Source organism: Strongylocentrotus purpuratus, unplaced genomic scaffold, assembly GCF_000002235.5.
Source record: "Strongylocentrotus purpuratus isolate Spur 01 unplaced genomic scaffold, Spur_5.0 spur5_scaffold_6, whole genome shotgun sequence".
Taxonomy (NCBI): domain Eukaryota; kingdom Metazoa; phylum Echinodermata; class Echinoidea; order Camarodonta; family Strongylocentrotidae; genus Strongylocentrotus; species Strongylocentrotus purpuratus.
This window is the reverse complement of record NW_022145612.1, coordinates 24,922,712-24,943,954: the sequence shown is the minus strand read 5'-3', so window position 1 is coordinate 24,943,954 and position 21,243 is coordinate 24,922,712. Positions and strand designations below refer to the sequence as shown.

At 38.7% G+C, this 21,243-nt stretch overlaps 1 protein-coding gene across 1 annotated transcript; it reads left to right on the top strand.

The window, feature by feature from the left end:
- The first annotated feature begins 367 nt into the window (after positions 1 to 367).
- Positions 368 to 21,186, top strand: LOC115918307 (cytochrome P450 3A24-like). The gene is made up of 13 exons (XM_030972936.1): positions 368 to 525; positions 2,063 to 2,156; positions 4,072 to 4,124; positions 4,754 to 4,850; positions 7,037 to 7,153; positions 8,140 to 8,228; positions 9,162 to 9,313; positions 10,809 to 10,948; positions 12,820 to 12,996; positions 14,520 to 14,740; positions 15,083 to 15,220; positions 16,443 to 16,605; positions 20,437 to 21,186. The coding sequence occupies exons 1-13, from the start codon at positions 449 to 451 to the stop codon at positions 20,512 to 20,514; spliced, it is 1,596 nt and encodes a 531-aa protein (XP_030828796.1). The 5' UTR covers positions 368 to 448; the 3' UTR covers positions 20,515 to 21,186.
- Positions 21,187 to 21,243: the final 57 nt, after the last annotated feature.

The window sequence follows — 21,243 nt, the reverse complement described above, 5'->3', positions numbered from 1 at the left end:
CACCCTTTCGGCCAAACAGGGGGGGGGGGGCTTTGGACGAATGGTCGCGTTCAAGTCAACGGGCCGCGACGCGACGCTACCCACCCTTTCGGCATAAGCCCTAAATAATTATGCCGATACGCCTACTGCCATGATCACAATCTATTTATTTAATTTGCCTGGTCGTTCAAATAAAACGTATACATGAAGAGGGTGAGAGTCCATGTTGTCTAGAATGTGTAAGACTTGTCCGTTGTTTGAAGTATTAACAAAAAAGAGTAATATTAATTCGTGAAATATTGCATGATAATTTAAGTTGACATAAATATCCAGGGACCTTTCTCTGGGTTAACATTGAACAAAGTTCCATGACAAAGCATTTAATTCTGATCTCACGGTTTTCTATAAAAGTGCGAGTTCCCTTTTAAAAAGCGTCAGTCTTGTGATTACACTCTCGATTGCATACATCATGGAGATCAATTTTCTTGGCTTCAGCTTTTCTCTGACATGGTTCCTTGTCGGCGCCGTATTCATTATCTACATTTGGTAAGTGTCAGCCGTAACTGTATTCCGTATAATTATGTAGTGTTTTTTTCATTGAAAAACACCTCAGTAGGTCACAAGTTATTTAGAGGTACATTTTCCCCCCGTTTCTACCCTTAATTAATTTTGTTAATTTCATTCTCAAATTGGAATTTTATGTTGATTGTGTGACGATGGGAGGATCAAACGAATTTTTTAGTCTCATTATTTTTAATTAACTCTATAATACGATGCTATTACGAAAAAAAGAAACTTTTGAAGTCATGTATTCGCTAAGATAATACCACAAAATCAAATTCGCATTCTCTTTTTTTTGGGGGGGAGGGGTCGTTATTTGATTTAGGTACCGAATAGCAGGATACCTCCATTTATAACTGATAAACTTCTTCCACTGTATAAATTAAATCAACTAGTAAATTAAAATTTTAGCTAACAACTGGCCCAGACATCTTTCCCCCCTTCACTCCTGAACGTCCACCAAAATCTTTACACGGTAGACTTTGGTAACCATAAATGGAGTTTCATATAAGGTCTCTTTTTCCTTTTCCCTATCCTTTTTCCTTTTCATTATCTTCGCTCGCATCGTATTTTCTTATTGTTCTAATATTTCCCATGTTATGCACATGCCTTTTAGGACACATTAGACAATGTTTGCCTGATCTTATTTCATGAAGATTTTTTACTGCGATTTTCAGTCTCCGTTCTTTTCCTCAAAGATATTGTTCGATCAAGCAATGTTTAAATTCGATTGAAAGATCTTCTGCATACTACTTATATAAAGACACGCTCCAAATCTAATTAAATGATAGTTAATATTCATAGCGTCTATCGTTGCACCACCATGGGCGTAAAGGTCTAATGTCTAGTCCTTTACCTGATAATTTGGCTATCCTAGTTCCTTGAATTCTAACTTTATTATCCTTAACCTTTGTAATAACTTCATTGCCATGGAAGCAGAAAAAACAAAAAACAGAAAGGCAAGAATTGAGGGAGTTATGAATGTTTGCAATATGAGATCAGTAAAACCATGCGAATCTCAATTTGACATTTTGGTGAGTGGATTGTGATACAGTCATGGGACAACTCGATCTCGACTTCATTAATTCTCTTTTTCTCTCAAGTGCCTTCTTCTTTGGGGCACTACTCAAAATATATTATGGATAACATATTATTATATGTCCTCTAAAAAAGGAAAGAACTTCCTGACTCATGCATTTTGAAAACATATTTTAACGTATATTTTAACTTCGTAACAGTGACATTACCGATTCAGCCAATGCAGTTACGTATAGTGATTACAACTTTCAAAATTGCATTGCTTTCTTATTTTTGTCAGATTTAATGAAAATATTCACCAGTCTGCTTCTCTGTTTTTCCGTTTTCTATTTAGTCTCAGAGTAACTGTCTGTTAAGGTTAGATTTCATTTAGGTCTGACTCTGTACTGTTAATGATTGACATAATGAGGCGACATATAATGATTACATCACATGTTACAGCAAGAACTGCTAAAAGCCTTTACTTCATTTTCTTTGATCACAGCAACGATCTATGGATTCGTTCATACTGGACGAGACATGGTTTAAAATCTCCTCGATCAGTTCCTATCTTTGGTAACACACTTCAATGGACTAAGGTAAGAATCATTATGATAGTTCCTAAATATCGGTCATCGGCATGGGAGCTTTGGGCACACTGTAAATTGAAGAAAAAATACCCTGAGCTAGGTACGATAGTATAGTAATAATGACTGCTTTGAGAGAAATAGTTGTTTTTATACGCTCAAGGGGAAGTTACAATCGTGCTACACACAGAGAAATAAAAGGTGTTCTTGGGGAGTAAAACGAAATTGGGAAAATAGGGCGCCCCCTATTACACCTTTCAGGGAGTAAAACACGAAATACGCAAGGGTGTATATTTGAGGGATGTAATTTTACACCCTATTCTAATCAGACGAGCTCTGATTGGTCAGTGCATATGCGCATGCGCTACAGCAATGGCGCATCGTGTCAATATAGGTACTGCCAAATGAAGAAAAATTAGCATAATTCACATATTTTAGTCATTATAGGGGAATTATCATGTTTCATTTGGGCATAGTATTTGTGTGAAAGTTATCCTATCAAGAATAAGGGTTGTACCGAAGGTTATATTTGATAATTTAATGAAATTAGCAGAAGTGTTATTTTACTAACTAGTACATAATTGTCTTCTTATACGTGTAAGTAAAGGGAAGATAATGTTTCATTTGGGCATAGTATTTGTGTGAAAGTTATCCGATCAAGAATAAGGGTTGTACCGAAGGTTATATTTGATAATTTAATGAAATTAGCAGAAGTGTAGTACATGATTGTCTTCTTATACGTGTAAGTAAAGGGAAGATAATCGTGTATGTAGCATTTTTCCCCTAGTCTAGGCCTAATTCCTCACAAATTTCGAAGTTGTTGAGTGTCATAATATCAATAAATACCTTGTCATAAAGACCTAAACATAAATGATCATCCAAATCAAGCGAACCTTGGATTTTGTCCATGTCTTTTGCTGAGATAGCTGGTTTGTGAGTCACAATTCCCTTTCCTTCTTGTTTAAGCATTGCTGAAAAACACTTAAAAAGTCTCGTCGAATTGGAAAAATCTTCATGCTTAATTCATGATGTCGACATTGTTAGAATTGAGGAAATGACGCTGAAGTCCGAATCTAATATAGGATTTCCCGGCCAAATTCGCGAGTTTGTCATTCAAATTAATTTGTCTTGCGTTCAAATTCGACGGTTTTAGTGCAGTCGGGTATATCTCGGGTTTATATTCCCTTTTCTAGTTTTCAAAACTATGGAATTTTCGTTAGAATCTACGTAATGTTTCATCCAAATTAATGAACAATGTGCTTCTTTCGCTATTTGGTCATTCGATTTGGCGCAACACGATTTTCTGACACGCGACGATGTACTTCTAGCATTCTAATTCATTTGTAGCATTCAAATTAGCACTTTGTGCACTAAAATTGATGATCAATATCCATTTCTCGTTTAATACACACTTTTTATAGCTCATTCTTTTTCTTCAAGATTGTTTTTTCATGTGTATTTCATCATATTTCATTTTCTTGCATTTATACACTTATACTTATTAGATTTATCTGATATTCATCAGCATTTAAGTTTGATTGTTAAGAAGAAAAAGACGACTTGCATCTACGGACCTGATGGTCTCAGTATATTTGTAAATGGTTATGTAAGATAGTTGTTTGTCTTATGTTTCATCATAAATTTATCATAATTACATTCCCCCCCCCCCCCCTCCCCCCGCTTATTCAACGGCTGGCTGAGTCGTTGCGATTTTTTTTTTTTTTTGGGGGGGGACCAAAATTAAAAATTAAAAAAAATGTGCTCTTACGTGGTTTCAGTAAATAAGAATTGTGCAAATGTAAAAATGAATATTTAATGTAGATATTACATATTCCTAAAACTTGTTCAGTTTTGTTTTCCAATTCTTTCCCCCTTGTCCCCCCCCCCCACTCTCTCTCTCTCTCTCTTCCTCTCTTCTATACCACAGGGCATCCAGCATTCATTCCTTGATTACTTCAAGGAACAAGGGACTATCTTTGGGTAGGCATGCGTTTTGTCTTATTATGTCTTGGTTCTCATTATTCTTCCTTTTCTTCTTTTTCTCCTTCTTCTTCTTCTTCTTCTTCTTCTTCTTCTTCTTCTTCTTCTTCTTCTTCTTCTTCATCTTCCTTTTCTTATTCTCCTATATGTCTTTCTAAACTTATCATCTATTTCTAGATAATAATAATATTATATATATTATAATAGATATATAATATAATAATATAATATATCAAATTAAAATTGCATGTTCATCTGGATATATTTTGAAGGTCTTTTCTTTATAAGAGGATATCACAATAATAGTGCCCGAATATCCAGGTACTATTCCCTTCATGAAAATCATGATCAATAATATACGTTAATCTTCTTTCTTTTTCTTCATCTGTCCATCGCAATGTTAACCCCTTTAATCTTATTTTCAAATGTTGCTTTGTGCAACGACTGTCTATCTATCCACTTTAATGGACCCAACGTAATGTTATCTTTCCTATTTAATTTTGTTACTCTTTCCCCCGTTTTCCCTGTCCCAATTACTGCCCCCTCCCTCCACCCCCCCCCCCCCACCCCTCTCTTTCTCTCTCTCTCTCTCTCTCTCTTTCGCTCCCTCCCATGATTGTCTATATCAGTGTGTACGATTTTCATCGACCGGGGTTGTGTATCACTGATGTGGACTTGCTGAGAGACATCATGGTCAAAGACTTTGGTAGCTTCACCAATCGTTGGGTATGTATTACTCTCAAATCAATTCCAAATACGACTCAAAATAGTGAATCAAACAACATGAAATAATCATTATCTTAAGGATGAAGTGGAAACCCGAATATGCAATAGCAATTTGCAAGAAACAATTCCTAGAAGTTATGCTGAATCTTTAGACAAGTTTTAAATTGCTTTTTTAATCATCTTCCGCGTGGGATAACGACATCCTCACCTACTTATAACCCAGGAACCTGCACAGGCATACAAGCGCAAGAAACAGGTTGACATGGCCATGCTTATCTTCTGCAAAGCTTTTGGTAAAGTGCCCCACGTCCCACAACCGTCCTGTGCTAAAGCTGAATCACTATGGTATCTAAATCCAAACCCTAGTTTGGATTCAAACTTTCCTCAACAATAGCAACCAGTCGGTTGTCTTGGATGGTGCTTAATATGGGAGCATGCTTAAGGAATACTACCGGAGGTACTTCATATGGCTGGCTTACTTCCAATCATCGGTTCTTCGCGTCGGGTCGGGTGGTCGCGTTTCCACCTTAAGTTAGGGTTATCATTTTTAAACTCCTTGGAAGCGCATAGGGACGTTATATAATGCTATTTACCCGACACCTAAAGCCGTGTAACGCGAACACCCGACCGGACGCAAGGACCTGATGATCCGAAGTAAGCCAGACATAATAAGCACCTCCGGTAGTATTCCTTAATCATGCTCCCAGTAATTGGTGATGTCATCTCACTAGAGTTACCAAGCGCGTAGCCAGGATTTTAAATAAGGGGGTGGTAGTGAGCACGCAAAGCGTGCAAATCACTTGAAGAGCGCGCAAAGCGCGCTCCCTATAGGGGTGGGTGCAGGGAGGGGTGCTTTGAAAGAAGACGATTCGTTGTACCTTTCTCGACTCATAATCCTTGTCTGAATTCAGTCCGCCCCTCCTGCGCGAAGCGCGGAAGCTTTGACGTTTTATTAGACAAAGAAGACGTTTCGTAGTACCTTTCCCGACTCTTAATCCTTATCTGTATTCAGTCCCCCTCCCGCGCGAAGCGCGGAAACTTTGACGTTTCATTAACTTATTAGAGAAAGAAGACGACTCAAAATACCGTTCTCGACTCTTAATCCTTGTCTGAATCCGTTCCCCCCCCCCCTCTCGCGCTTAGCTTTGACGTTTCATAAAGTTATTAGAGAAAGAAGACGATTGGTTGTACCTTTCTCGACTCTTAATCCTTGTCTAAATTCAGTCCCCTCCCCCTCCTCCTGCGCGAAGCTTGGACGTATTATTAGACAAAGAAGACGATTCGTTGACTTTTCCCGACTCTTAATCCTTTTCTGTATTAAGTTTCCCCCCTTTCCGCGCTTCGCGCGGAAGCTATTGACGTTTCATTAAAATATTAGAGAAAGAAGACGATTCGTTGTACCGTTCTCGACTTCTTTTCCCTTTTTCTTCCTACGTCCTCTTACTTTTTTTCTTCTCTTTCTTTCTCTTTTTTTTTTTTGACCCGCGTTTTTTTTTGGGGGGACCGCCCTCACCGCCCCCACCGCCCCCATCGCCACCACCGCCCCTACCGCCCCCTCCCCCTGGCTAAGCGCCTGAGAGTTGCGACCGGTCGCCGACTCTCGACAACCGCTGGTCGTGAGTTTAAGTTGTCAGAGGTCGCAAGGAGGTTTTTTTTGGCAGTCTTTAAAGATACTATGTCCCTTTTGCAGCCAACATCAAATTCTGTAGAACTTTGCAGGAATTATGAATATGTCATGTATGTCCTTTCTGTGAAATTTAAACGTTAGTAGTGTCCTAGTATTCAAATTATGCAAGGAAACTCGTTTACTTGCTAGACTTCACTGTCAGACACTATTGAGTGACTTACTGGTTTTTGTCTTCTTTAGTAATAACATACTTTACATAAAATGAGCTGTAAAGGGTACAAATGCTACATCAATATAACCCACTTCTTGTAATCGCCAAAATCAAACTGATTGAATCTTTGCGCCAGTGGCGGATTCAGGCCCCCCCCCCCCCCCCTGGAAAAAAAAAAAAAAAAAATCGTCAGAAATCAGCAACTGGTCATACGCCCAGTGTGACAGAGGCTTGAGTGTATGTGTATTATGGGCATAAAAATACAATGTCAAACAGACTAATACTATCGGTGTGGCTAGCCTATATTGTAAACCACTTCAAATATTGCTCTGTTTCTCCTATCTTCAGGTGACTCCATTGTTCAGCGATGACCTTAAAGATGCATTATTCAACTCCAAAGATGAGCATTGGAAAGGCGTCAGGAATATCGTCACACCTACCTTCAGCGCAGCCAAGATGAAACTCGTAATATTTCCCTTTTTTTGTCCGTGTCATTTTCTATTTCATACTCCCTAGTCCCTATATTATAGTACGTGCTTCCTCTCACATTGCCAACATTGTTATTTCAACGTGTTTCACACTGTTATTTATACATTTGTCAGCAAAGTTAAAAGTTCCAGGGCCTAAGTTTTCTATCGGTTTTTTTCGTTAAAAACTCGATACGATTTTCACCCGGAACGCCCGTTTTGAAATTAAATGTGTAGCCATCGCCTTTTGATCATAGTACTTTGTTCAACAGTATTCCTTCACAAAAAAAGAGGAAAGGTAATGTAAGACCTTTGTGAAAAATTCACAAGTGCCAGTTGCTAAAATTTACTAAAAATTTAAACTCGGCGCTTGGTTCAGGCTTTTGTACAAAATTTAGTTAAACAAAGGAAGGTAGTCTGAGGTTTTTCGTTTAGCTAAATGCGATTTTAGACCCAAAGGCGAGTTTAACCGAATTCGAATAAGTCGGACCAATGTGGCTTAACTCCATTACGCAAATTTACAGTGAAATTAAACTATTGAAAAAACTAAATAGATGAAGATTAGAACATTTTATTGCTGTTCCTCGTGTAACAGGATGAGTTAGTATATAGACAAGTGTAACAGGGCTTTGGATGCAGTGGGTAAGAGGAGGAAAATAAGATGAACAAGGCACCCTCGGTTAAACATGATCTATCGACTTTCAAGAAATTAAGCTAAAAGAATTTAAATAGCCTGCTGGATTAGCTTTACAAAAGGGTATTGAAAATTAAACTTGGGTTTACTTCTCGACAGTCTTTGCGATCTTGTCGCGATGAGGGTGAAGGTTCCAATCTTAATGGGTAAATGTGAATACTTGGGAAGTGGAGACTAGGATTTGACTGAATATTGGCCTTGGAAGATATGGACTCGACGACAACACTCGGTTTTTCCATCTCACTCTTAACCTATATTTGTTTGGATCTTTTCCCGTTTTACCTGTTCAGATGTCTCCGCTAATAAATAAGTGCGCCGACAGGCTTTTGAAGCACCTAGAGAAACGCCAGGAGCTTCATGGGAACATTGAGTGCAGAGAGTAAGTACTGCCATGAAAGAAAATGATATACATGTATTCTTAGGGAAAGATAAACTAAAATCTGTAATCTCGTCTTAATCATGGTCTAACCTTTATACAATGTGTAATGTTTAATAGTAATGTAATATTTCTTAATATTGTTAACCCTTACTGTACTGGGGGGGGGGGGGAGCCTGGGAGGCCCCCCTCGACATTTTCGGGAATTGCGCCGCAATCGCTTAGAATTTTGAATTGTCGTTTCATGACATATTTTCCTCAAGTCTTACGCACATTTTGATACCATTTTCGTCGAATTCGGATATACCTGTAAGGTGTTACATAACAATTAGTATGCGCATGTCATCAAAAATAATGCTATAATAATTGCATATATTCATGTCCAAGCAGAAATGTGAATATAGGTTTTGATGTATTTCTTCCTAAGTGGGAAATATGAATTGATATCAAATTGCTTTTATATGTTTCTCAAAGTAACTTGATGTATTCCAGAACAAAAGAATACATTAGAAATAAACAATAGATATAAATAAGAAATAAAAAACAATAAAATACAAAAGAAAATAAAGTCTACAGATTATGTAGAATTTTCTGTAAAATGCATAAAATTGGATTTTGCATAATTAATTAGGCTATAACGACAACAAACTGCATATTAGGAAAAAAAAACAAATTATACCATCTTGTTCTTTACGTAAATATCTACAAACATGCACATTATCGTGTTCATCGGACTTTCGACGGCCGAGATCATAGGGGGGGGGGGGGCTCCCCAGCCCCCCCCCCCCCCCCAGTCACGAGGTGCTCAAAATAGCCCAGTACAATAAGGGTTAAAGGATATCCACATAGCCTTCATGATGAAGGGATATAAAGCCTCTAGATTAAAATATTTGATATCGCAGAAGCTACATTTTCTATTATACCGTTTACTTGTAGATTGGTAGGAGCGTTTGTGATGGACACTATCGCAAGCTGTGCCTTTGGACTTAACATCGACTGCCAAGAAAACCGTTTTGGTCCATTCGTAACCAACGCTAAGAAGGCCTTTTCAGGCAACATTTTTACCAGCCCATATCTATTACTAGTCTGTAAGTAACACTTTCGGTCCATATCATTATTCATTTATGTACCGACGTTACATTCTATGGAACATAGGTGAAAGTCTTCTTCTAAAGAGGGCAAACAATATGTATTGATAAAGCACCTACATATCTTTGACAGTGATTATTCCGAAATGCTCAGAGTTTGCCTTTTCCATTTTAAAAAGATTTATGAATATTCGGGGTCGTTCGAACCATTTCATAATTACGAATTGCCTATTGCCTTTTAGAGGTGTGTCGTAGCCGAGTGGTTTAGACCGACTTGAATCGAAATGCAAAGGTCGAGGGTTTGATCCCGACACGGCATTAATACCCTTTGACAAGGCATTGATCTTCATTAATCTACTCCATACCCAGGAGAGAAATAGGGACCTGGGTGGGGGGGGGTGTTTCATAAAGCTGTTCGTAAAGTTACGCATGACTTTCCGAACGACTTGTATATGAAAAGGCAAATGGGATGCTCAATCATTATTAAATACATAAACTAAAGTTGAACTGTGCAGATGTAGATTAACATTCTTATGATAATAAACATTCTAAATGCAAAGTATATTTGTTGCCATAATTTAAGTGAGGTTATTTAAAATATCAGAAAAAACTTTGGACATCCTATCTGGCACTTCATATACAAGTTGTTCGTAAAGTCAGAAACACCCCCAGGTAGGATGACGAAATCCTTTGTGCTAGCAATTGTCATATGACATATATACCTCAAGGTGAACGTATGGTACGAATACTCCACAGGGAGTGGAGATGGTGCACATAGAGTATAAATGAATCCAGTGACCTGGCTAATAATATCCGTAAAGCGCTCTTTCGAATTAAACGCTATACAAATCCAGGTTATTATTTAAATTAATGCCTTTTAAATTAAAGGGAGTATGTCATGACCGTTGTGTGTCTTTCCCGTGGCCTTACCGAGGGCCAATCGGGTATAAAACGACTACGGACAATGCGACCGCAGCATTCGCGTGCGTGCAACAAATGCGAAACCGAACCGTGAGGAGAACTTCGGTCTGTTTCGACAACGCTAGCGCGCACTGACCCAGTTTAGCGCGCGAGTCCATTCGTTTACGTGCAGTTGTCCAAAAGGAGACGTAGACAGCGTTAACCAGTATTTGCCATTTGTCGATCACAAGGTCCGCGGGTCGAGTCCCGCCGCGGTCCTTTGGCAAGACATTGATCTACATTTGCCACACTCAACCCAGGTGATGTAAATGGGTACCTGGCAGGAATTAATTCCTTGAAATGCTAGAGCGCCGTCATGGCAGCACAGCTAAAGCCGGGGTAATAATCTCCAAGTTTGGAATCGCTTAGAGATTTAGTTATAATTCGCCCTATATAAAAGCTGAGTATTATTATTATTATTATGGTATATAGTCTGAGTAAATTGAAACAAAGAGTCACGGTTTTATCGTTCTTTAACTTTGGTGACTAATCATAATAACAAGGTTTCCATCTGCTCAATATCGATTTTCAACAGCTCTTTTCCCTTGGACCTTACCCATCCTCGAATATCTCGACTTCAATATCATCGATAGGAAATCAACACAATTCTTTGCCGATATCATCAAGAAGACGAGTGCGGTTCGCCGAGAGTCAAAGAATTCAGATAGTGCAAAGGTTTGTACTTCATACTTCACTTGTTTTGGCAATCAATTCTTACGACGATCATTTATTGAGGAAGGTATTACGATGAAATTACACCTTGTTCAATCATTGTCATTGAAGGGTACCATATTTTGAGGAAGATATGCTTTGATTTATATCATTTCAATCCATATGAGCCTACATCCCTGTACACACTCAACTCAAACACGTTTTCACTGGTTTTTATCCAGCTGGGTACTCCGACGAAATGTATGAAGCGAGGCGTGCCAGATGACGACTGGAAATATCTTGGTCTGTGTCGTACAGCTAGTGATCATATCAAGTATTTGGATTAGATCCACAAGCTTATCAGGCTAGTTCTAAAAGTAAATTCGTCATGCTGCATTGAAGGAAACGACATTTCTTGTACTCATCACCCTCTTGAACATAATTATCTCCAAGTATTTGCTTACACTTAATTCTACGAATGACCTCTCTAAAAGATTCGCTAATAAAATAATTTTCCCAGAAGATAACAAGGAAAAGATAGTCTCGATGTATCAGGTTCTTTCTCCCTCTCCTTTATGTTCTTATTAAACAAAACATTGACAAATTTCTTCTTTATATTGTGACAATAGTTAATCCTTCCTTGGAGTAAAATGACTTCCCACAATCCTTGATAGAAATTACTGTCAACTTGAATAGACTTAACTCAAATTACCATTGACCGATCGCCAATCTTCCCTTTTTATCCCAGATCATTGAAAATCAGATCTTTGTCAGGTTTCAAAGCACCTGGAGCTGAACGAGCTCACCAATGATTGTAAGTCAGCCTATCGACAACATCGTGGCCCTACTGAGATGGCCTTTGGGAAAATAAAGAATGATACCTTGCAGGCTATGGCCAAGGAATGTGTAGCTTTTTTATTATATTTTGTAGAGTTTTGGTTGCCAATGGTTGCATTTGACTTATTAGATCCTACATCAGCCATCTGAAGTGTGTACTAGCTGTACTGCTCAGACCTGGTTTACTTTTTATTTTGGGGTAGCACCAGCCGATGTAAATCGTCTTGATCATGGTGTTCCTCAAGGATCATTTATCGGACCATGATTTTTCAACATGTTCCCATAACCCACTATCTTCATAACCCCATTTTCGCTGATCCTTTAAAAGAAATGAATAATAAACCTAGCCATTCTGTCTCTTCTGTCTCTATAAAATTGTCTTAAACATCTTCAGAAATAAATTGCGTCCAAGAGATTGCTCCTCAATTGTAACAAATTGGGGTCATTATAACATCTACCCAACAAGCATGACAGCATGGGCCTGGTGTCACTTCTAGTATTTCTGACCTTCTATTGATCCAACAACTCGTACAGAAGTCTTGAGTGGAGTTTGATTCAACACTCAAAATCATGGATCGTCATGTTATAGCTCGTATTCAAACCATATAAATGTAAAAGCATGTGAGCATGGTTTTATCCTAGCTTGCTGGTAGTTTTTTCTTCATTATGCAAATTTGATACTGTATGAAACCAGCTCGTTACAAAATGTAACGTACCCTGAGTTCAGAATCGTGGAGCGTAGCTGATCATGATCGTCTTCACGGTCAGTAAACAAATAAAATAATGACATTGGCTCCGAGGGGGCACACCGTAGTCAAGATCCTGACCGTACTTTCCTTCCATTACTGGTGAGAACGCTTTTGAGACATGTGGTTTTCATCTCTAGAACGAGCTCCCGCGATTCATTCATATAACCCTTCTTTTGACTGTTTCTAGATATCTCTAAAATATCTCCTTTTCTTATCCGTGATCAACACTAATTTCATGTTTTTAAACAATTTTATTCCAAAGAGTATTAGTTTACTTTGTAATGTTTTATTGCATTTTAATTCGTATAGAGGATCGACTATCTTCAGCTTCTTTTGGACGCCCAAGAAAGAGACATAACCGGCGATAACAAGAATAAAGCAGATGGTATCCATGGTGACCCAGAAGATGAGGCCATTGATGAGGGTGGACTTCAGAAAAAGAGTTCTAAGAAAATCAGGCTAAACGAAAGTGAGGTGATCAGCCAGGTAATCCCTTCATCGTCAGAAAATATTCAAAAGTTGTGTTTAAAGAATATAAGGAAAATTTTGAATACTAAAGAAATTACTGTTCTTCATATAAATTTGACATAAACCTCATAGAATACCTTTCTTTTGCCATAAATATCCTCAAATAATATACTTTGGTTTAGTTTGGTTTGAACTTAATGACTGGAGATAGAAAGTTCATGCGTTTGATGCCTTGCACGGAAAACCTTAAATTGCATATCAAATTACTCGTCTGGTCATAAGGATTCCAAAAATGTATAGGTTCTTATACCTCCGACCTTAAATGAGGGCGCTATGGTCAAAAAGGTCAATGCACTTTAAAAATTCACAACACAGTTAACATTTTCCGATTCTAATAATTTGAGGGTCTAATAATATGTTTTGTGACATGGCAAATTCAACTATACAACTTTCAAAAGTAAAAGTGCTTACCTTGACCATGTAAATTCAAAATGGCTGCTGTTTCGGTGACAAACATCTAACAACTTCTTATTCATGGGTTTAGGGGGAAATTTCAAGGTTATGGCAACCATTTTTTATTTGAAAAATTGCTTAGGTCAGAAAACATATTAGACACTAAAATCATTAGAATCGGACGATGTTAACTGTGTTGGTGAATTTCTAAAGTGCATTGACCTTTTTTACCATAGCGCCCTCATTTAAGGTCGGAGGTATAACAACCTATACATTTTTGGAATCCTTACGACCAGACGAGTAATTTGATATGCAATTAAATAATGTTCAATGTGTTGATAAATTTGACCACCAGTCAAAAGTGTGTTGACCTTTCAACGTTTTTGACCATAGCACCCTTATTTAAGGTCGGAGGTATAGCAAACTATACATTTTTGGAATCCTCATGACCAGACGAGTAATTTGATATGCATATTGACACGATTGGAACTATTTGAATTTCTAACCCTGTGTGACCTTTGCTGACCCCTCACGAAAATGCCTGGGATTTTCAAGGGGGCAGCCCAAGTCAAAATTGTTCGGTATTCATCAGGGAACTCAAAAACACTTTCAAACCTTTGTTGCCAGAGATTGGTCACGGGACCTACATGCTGGTCTCCTACTGAGAGATATGGACACCTGGTAGGATGCTAAAAGCTATGGAAATAGCACCAAGAGTGTCTTTTGCCCATATTGCATTTAAGTCGTAGGAATCCACTGAAAGGTGAAAAAATCTTGCGGAGATTGAATGATTTCACCTCTGGTGCTAGATCAAACTAGCGTTAAAACTAGCACCAACGCTAGCACAGAACTTGAAATTATCTACATTCTGGCTGCACGAATCCGATGACCTTTGTATGATAAACCAAGTACTGTATACAGTGCTCAGTAGCAATTTATGAAGTGTGATATAAATCCAGATTATAGGTTTTGGGGAACGAAACTAAATGTTCCAGGACAGAAGATACGTGTAATTTTCCTGCGTTACATTGAAAGTACTGTACATGTAGTCTGCTAAAAGAAATATATTATCTTTTGTATTTGACTAGGCTTTGATCTTTTTCTTGGCTGGTTATGAGACAACAAACACCACTTGTGGATTCTTGCTATACTTCCTTGCAACAAATCCCGACGTACAGGACAAACTTGTGGATGAAATCAACGATGTAGCGCCCAAGGCAGAGGATGTCGGATACCAATCACTCTCGAAAATGCCTTACCTTGAACAAATCTTTTGCGAGACAGAACGCATATATCCACCAGCCATAATGTATGTTTGTTTTTTCCTTGTCTCTATTGTGATTTGCAAATTCCCAAAGATGCATACTCTGTATACCTATATTGTCAGGTTTTGATTGTTAGTTTTTCTCTGTTTTGAATCATTAAAAAGGATCTGTCGAATGATTTCGAAATTGAAAAACACTTCAGTTGACACTCTAATGGACTACCAATGACCAATTATGATTCTGGGGCAGTTACAAGCATTTCAAAGCATTATGTAAACAATTAAGCTACATTAAAAACTAATAAATGGATTGTAGAAAGAAGTTTGTGGTGCCACTTTAACCAAGCAAACTACCATATGAATAAACCAATAACATTCCTCTCTCAGGATTGATCGCGTATGTAATGAGCCATTCAACGTCAACGGATTCACCGTTCCAAAAGGCATGCGAATCTTCATTCCTATCTACACCATCCATCGTAACCCCAATTTGTGGCCTGACCCGGAAACATTTGATCCTGACAGGTATGCTGATTGATTGGTAAAAATAATTGTTCATTTATAATAATTATATAACAATAATAAATATTATCTCGTTGCAGAGAAGGCATTTAATTTTAGCATCTAATGGCATCTACAATATCAATCTACCCGTATCCGGACACCTACCCCCTGGACATCAACCCCGGATCACGTCCAGTCAACTACCCCCTAGAACAACTACCCCTAGGGCAACCACTCTCTAGGACGACGTCCCCGCGGGACAACTACCCCCGGACAACTACCCCCAGACAACTACCCCCTACGACAACTACCCCCGGACAACTATCCCCTAGAACAGTTGTCCGGGGTAGTTGTCCTAGAGGATGGTTGTCGTAGGGAATGGTTGTCGTAGGGAATAGTTGTCCGGGTGTAGTTTTTCTAAGGGTAGTTGTCCGGGGGCAGTTTTCCAGGGGTAGTTGTCCTAGGGGGTAGTTTTCTGGGAAAGTTGTCCGTGGGGGTAGTCGACTGGGGTGGTTATCCGGGGGTGGATGTCCAGGGGGTAGGTGTCCTAGAACCCAATCTACCACCCTCGCTACCATATAGTCCACTCCAGCGCATCCAAAACTTTACAGCACGTTTGCAGGTCAATTGCTCAAAGTATTATTGACACATCACTCCGATCCTCCGTAATCTCCACTGGCTATGATACCTCAACGTGTATAATTCAAAATTATTCCCCTTGCCTTCAATATTCACGATGGTCACTGCCCTATCTAGGGCGGACTCTTCCCGGCTGCGATCTGCTTCCGCTTCTTCCCACCTCCAACTATGATGCCATAATGGTCACAACCTGCCGTATGTCTTTTTGCACGTGTGTTTGCAGCTGCGGTCGGGTGGTAGGCCAACTTCTATTATTCTCACGTTCTTCTTGCGAACCCTCGTGGGTGCCTTGTACTTGAAGAAATTTGTCAATGTCTGGTAGAGGTACTATGGTTTACCTATAATGTCTGCTAGGACAGCAACAGCATCAGAGCGCCTAGAAATGTAGTATTAGGTGCGTTACAATGTTACCTTATTATTAGTAATACAATGTAGTAAGAGGGATCGAGGGACCAATCACATGGATGTTAGTCCCATCTGAAGGGATATTTGCTTGTAGGTGAATAACATACCTTGACGGGAAAACACCGCTTTGAGAATGCACTATAACTAAGTTGTAACTGCATAATATTAAGTATAATTTGTATTTGTTTGTTAATAACAGATTCCGCAAAGAAAACCGTGAAAAACATCACCCATGTGCTTGGATGCCGTTTGGAACAGGGCCTCGTGCCTGCGTTGGGATGAGGTTTGCAATAATGGAAGCCAAGATGGTCATCGTACGAATTCTGCAGAAATACCAGATTGAAACCTGCCCTCAAACGGAGGTTAGTTTTCTTGGTTACAGTATAAGAATTGGTGATTGAAGCAGGGCAGAAAAGCTAATAATGGCCACAACTCACCGTGCGTCTTTACGTGTCGATCCGCAGCTAGCTTCATGCAGTCGAGTCGCAGGCAAACTCCTACCATTCGTACGTTATTCTTAAAATCCTTCTTGTGTACCCTACAGAAAAACTACCCCCCCCCCCCCCCCCCTCCTCCTTCTCCTCCTCACATGCAAGAATTCGGGAGGTGAAATCACAACCCACGTGCAGCCCTTGCAATTGCAATAGTCCAACACAGCACACACTCAACGCTGATCCGGTGACAGTATATTAGTCCTTATCTCTCATTCTGGACCCCGACGGTTGTTTGGGGGGATCGTGCGATGAGTGAAGACCACGCGCGGAGGTTATTGGATATGTCGATCCGGGGGGGGGGGGGATCACTCTCACACACAAGTGCTACCTTCCCCGTGTCCATCAACTGGAAATGGATCGACCCCAATGGCGTATCGAATCTTTTCTGAAATGGACCCTAATGGCGCATCGCATCGCACAACGTCGAAACCTGTGAACCTGAAAAGCTACCCTTTTTTTTGGGGGGGGGGGGGGTTAATTGTGAGATCAGTACGTGCTCGAAAAACACCCCTTTTTAAGGAAAACGTCGACGACGCCGTAACCTGAAATAGACACCATTTCGACGCCTTTTCTGTTCAATTCAATTCAATTCAATTCAATTCAATAAGGGTTTATTCGTATGATGTTCTGGCAGCCGAAGCTGAATTGCAGATCATTTGTACAAGGTAAAAACATCATGATATTTAAAATACACTGAGCATTATACATGTTGACATAAAATAAAATTAATGACATATAAAAGGATAAAAATACTGGACACATTTATACACATAATAGACAACATCATTAAACATAAACATATACAAAAATATATGAAGCTTACTTTTTTGAATAATAATCGTTTAAGATACGAACAAAATAGGGAATAGAGCTGTTATTAAAGCGACTAGTTTTACAAATAAATTGAGAATATTTCTGTACATTTCGTAAATTAAATTTAACAATTCTTTGACTTGGTAGCCATAACGAACACAAATCATGCTTTTCTAATTTAATGGCGAAATCAAAACAAAGTTTATTCCTACGTTCTTCCAACGTTAACAAATTGCACAGTTCTAGAGCATGATTATATGTTTCATAATTAAGTCCCAAAATAATTCTACATGCCCGTTTTTGTATTCGTTCAATATTATCTGTTTGTATACGTGTTAGGTTGGAATGAAAAAGTGGTGCACAATACTCTAAAATTGGTCTTATGTATCCAGTATAAACAATAACGAGATCAATAATAGGTAAATTAAAACGTTTCAAGGTACGTAACATATATAACTTTCTATTGCACTTCTTTAACATTTCCTTTACTTGAGTATTCCATTTTAAATCACATTGAATATAAACTCCAAGAACTTTGATTACATTTTCTTCATTTAAAAGTGTCTCATCTATATACAACAGTTGGTGAGTTTGATTTTTCATAAAAGAGACTGTCATAGCAATGCATTTAGTTGGGTTAAGTTTCATATTATTGAGTAAAGACCAATTTTCTAATAACAATAATTCCGATTGCAATTTTGATATTTGTGTAGAAGTCCGGCTTTCTACTATAGTTAAATCATCCACATACTTATAAAAAGGGAGTAAACAATCATGACACGCATCGTTAACCATAATTAAAAATAATATAGGCCCCAATTTTGTACCTTGAGGGACTCCTACATTGTTATTTTTTACATTTGAAATACGACCTTTATACCTTACTACTTGTTGGCGGCATTCTAAAAAATCTACTATTAATGAAATGACACATGGTCGTACATCCAATTTAACAAGTTTACAAATTAAAATATTATGATCAATCCGGTCAAACGCTTTAGAAAAATCGGTTAAAACTATTGTCGAAATTGTTTTTTGTTTATCTGCATTTTTGTATAAATTATGTAACATTGCAATTAAATAATGGCAAGTAGAAAGACCACGACGATTTCCATACTGGTTTTTATCAATAATATCACCAATATCCTCACACAACCACTTAGTAATGAAAGTTTCAGCTATTTTAGCAAAGTAAGAAGTTAGGGCTATGGGCCGTAATTCAAGTAGAGTTGGTGGATATGATTTGGGTACTGGTACTATCTCAGCATACTTCCATACTTGTGGAAACACCCCTTGCTTAAATGCAAAATTAAGAATATAACATAATGGAGAAGATAACTCATAAGCAAATTCACGTAATATTCGGACAGGTAAGTCGCCTAAAATAGTCGATTTTTGTAAATTAAGTTTACGTAACAGATCATACACTTCTTTCGGTTCTATTATTGGGCAATCCACAGGTGAAGGTAAATATGCTGGTAACTTTGTTTTATCAAGTTTCGGTAGGTCTGCTGCCACAGATAAAAACTTATCGTTAATGCAATCGGCTGCTTCCTTAAAATGTTCAGGCTGATCAGTTGCAATACCTGGTATGTCGATGGATGGTTGATCTTGAGGTCCTTGAGTTATGAGTTTTATATGACGATACCAATCAGCGGGATTATTTATTTTAAGTGTATGAATTCTTTTATTATAAAATGAGTCCTTAGCTAATATTATTGCATCTATAACTTTGTCTCTAAAATATTTCCACAGCTCTTTATTACCAGAGTGCCAAGCTTGCTGTCTTCGTTTAATTAACGATTTTATCTCACTAGATATCCAAGGTTTATCACTTTCATGAAATTTGATAGTCTTAGTAGGTAGGGACTGATCAATATGTTCTCGCACAACATTATAAAATAAATGACACATATCCGACGGGTCAATGATTTGATACAAATCTTGCCACGTGTGACGGGTTATCCAAGTGCCAAACGCTCGGATTCCACTATCTGTTAGAGGGCGCACTATTTTTGTCCGCGTCTCGTTAGTCAGCTTGCCAGGTTGACGGAAGAGGGCTGAAGGGCGCCACAGGATGCCGTTGTGATCACTCATCCCTAGCGGTGCAAGGATCTCAACAGGCTCATATGCGTAATCAAAATTTGTAATAATTTTGTCCAATATGTTTTGACCTCTGGTTGGCTTATTTACAACTTGACAGAAAGTATCATTTTCTAAAATTTGGTTCACATCAAGATCATTAAAATCACCTACTACAGTGAATCCTGCCTCTGGATTCTGGACGCGGGTGTGTAATCAGTCATGTTGGGAGTTGGGGGATGCCAATGCAGGCACTGGCATGGTCTCTAAGGCGGGCCCCTGGATGCTCAGCTGACCTTTATTAAATGCCTAAAACCCCTGAGCTTCATGGGGCTACGCCCCTTGACCCCCGCCGGGGCCTTGCCCCTGGACCCCACCCCAATTTACGCTCCACTTGCTCCGTTCGCTTTGCTCTACCTAATCAAAAATACTCAAGCCCCCCCCCCCCCCCCCCCCCCTTTGAGAAACGTTCCACGGGGCCTGCATCTACCATGTAAGAGTGGGGATGCGGATTTTTTTTTTCTCCCCCCCCCCCCCCAAAAAAAAAACGTTTTTTGCTCATTATACGCCACTGCTCCCCCGTCCCTCGCATTTCGTCCCTCCCCCCCCCCCCCGGTCATGAAAAGAAATTGCCGCCCCTGGGTATTAGTATAAATCACAACAAGTCAAGGGTATGCTTTTTCTTTTGGGGTGAACCTTGTATAAGGACCACCCCATTTTTTAAAAGAATTGATCTGATTTGATGGGATTCGATTTGATTTGGAATGATGTTTATTGTGGTACTGTTCTTCTATTTTATCATAGATGCCACCAAAGCAAGCAACCAATGGTTTCCTTTCTCCTCCCAACGGCATTACTCTTCGAGCAGTCAAGCGCAACTAAAAAGAGGGAGGTAAAAAGAGTTGTACGGTGTAACATAGAATGAAAAACAAGCGAGAAAGGTAGAGATAAAGCTTACATTAAAAAGAAAGAAAAAACTACTCTATATACCATCCTAACATCATGAATAAAAGTAATGTGACGCAGCTCTCCTAGTTTTAACATGCTAAATGAAGATTTTAATAGAATACATCAAATGATTTTAAATACGACGATATTGATATATCATAAATGTTCATATTCATGGCATTGATCGTGTAGAGAATCACATTTATGATTGTAATTAATATTTCACATGAAATGTATAAATATGATTTTTTTTTACTTGTAGATGTAAAGTAAATTTTGGCCAGAGTATTATGTTTGCATTCCTGGTTGCACCTTAAAACATTCAACAGCATGAACATATTCCCAATATATAGAATGTAGCATTATCATTTATGTTTTGTCATTTGGGCGTGTCTGCGTGTCTGCGTGAGTGGGTGCGTGTGCATGCGTATGTGTGCGTTCAAAGTATATGGCAGGCTTTAGTACAACTTTTTGAGTTAGATGAAATTAAAGATTTAGAATGGCGAGATATATTTGTTGGGTTGGCAGGTAGTTCATATAGAATAAAAATGTGTAATACTATAATTTTCATGGTGTATGTTACAGTATGTTACATAAATGTCAAGATCGGGGGGGGGGGGGGCGAGTACCAACTTTAGAAAAGATGGGGAAAAAAATATTTTT

Excerpts from the sequence above, each read along its gene's own strand:
- LOC115918307 (XM_030972936.1), top strand. The coding sequence starts at position 449 with ATGGAGATCAATTTTCTTGGCTTCAGCTTTTCTCTGACATGGTTCCTT. Across the intron at positions 2,157-4,071 it reads ACACACTTCAATGGACTAAG|GGCATCCAGCATTCATTCCT; the intron begins GTAAGAATCATT and ends TCTATACCACAG. Across the intron at positions 8,229-9,161 it reads GGGAACATTGAGTGCAGAGA|ATTGGTAGGAGCGTTTGTGA; the intron begins GTAAGTACTGCC and ends GTTTACTTGTAG.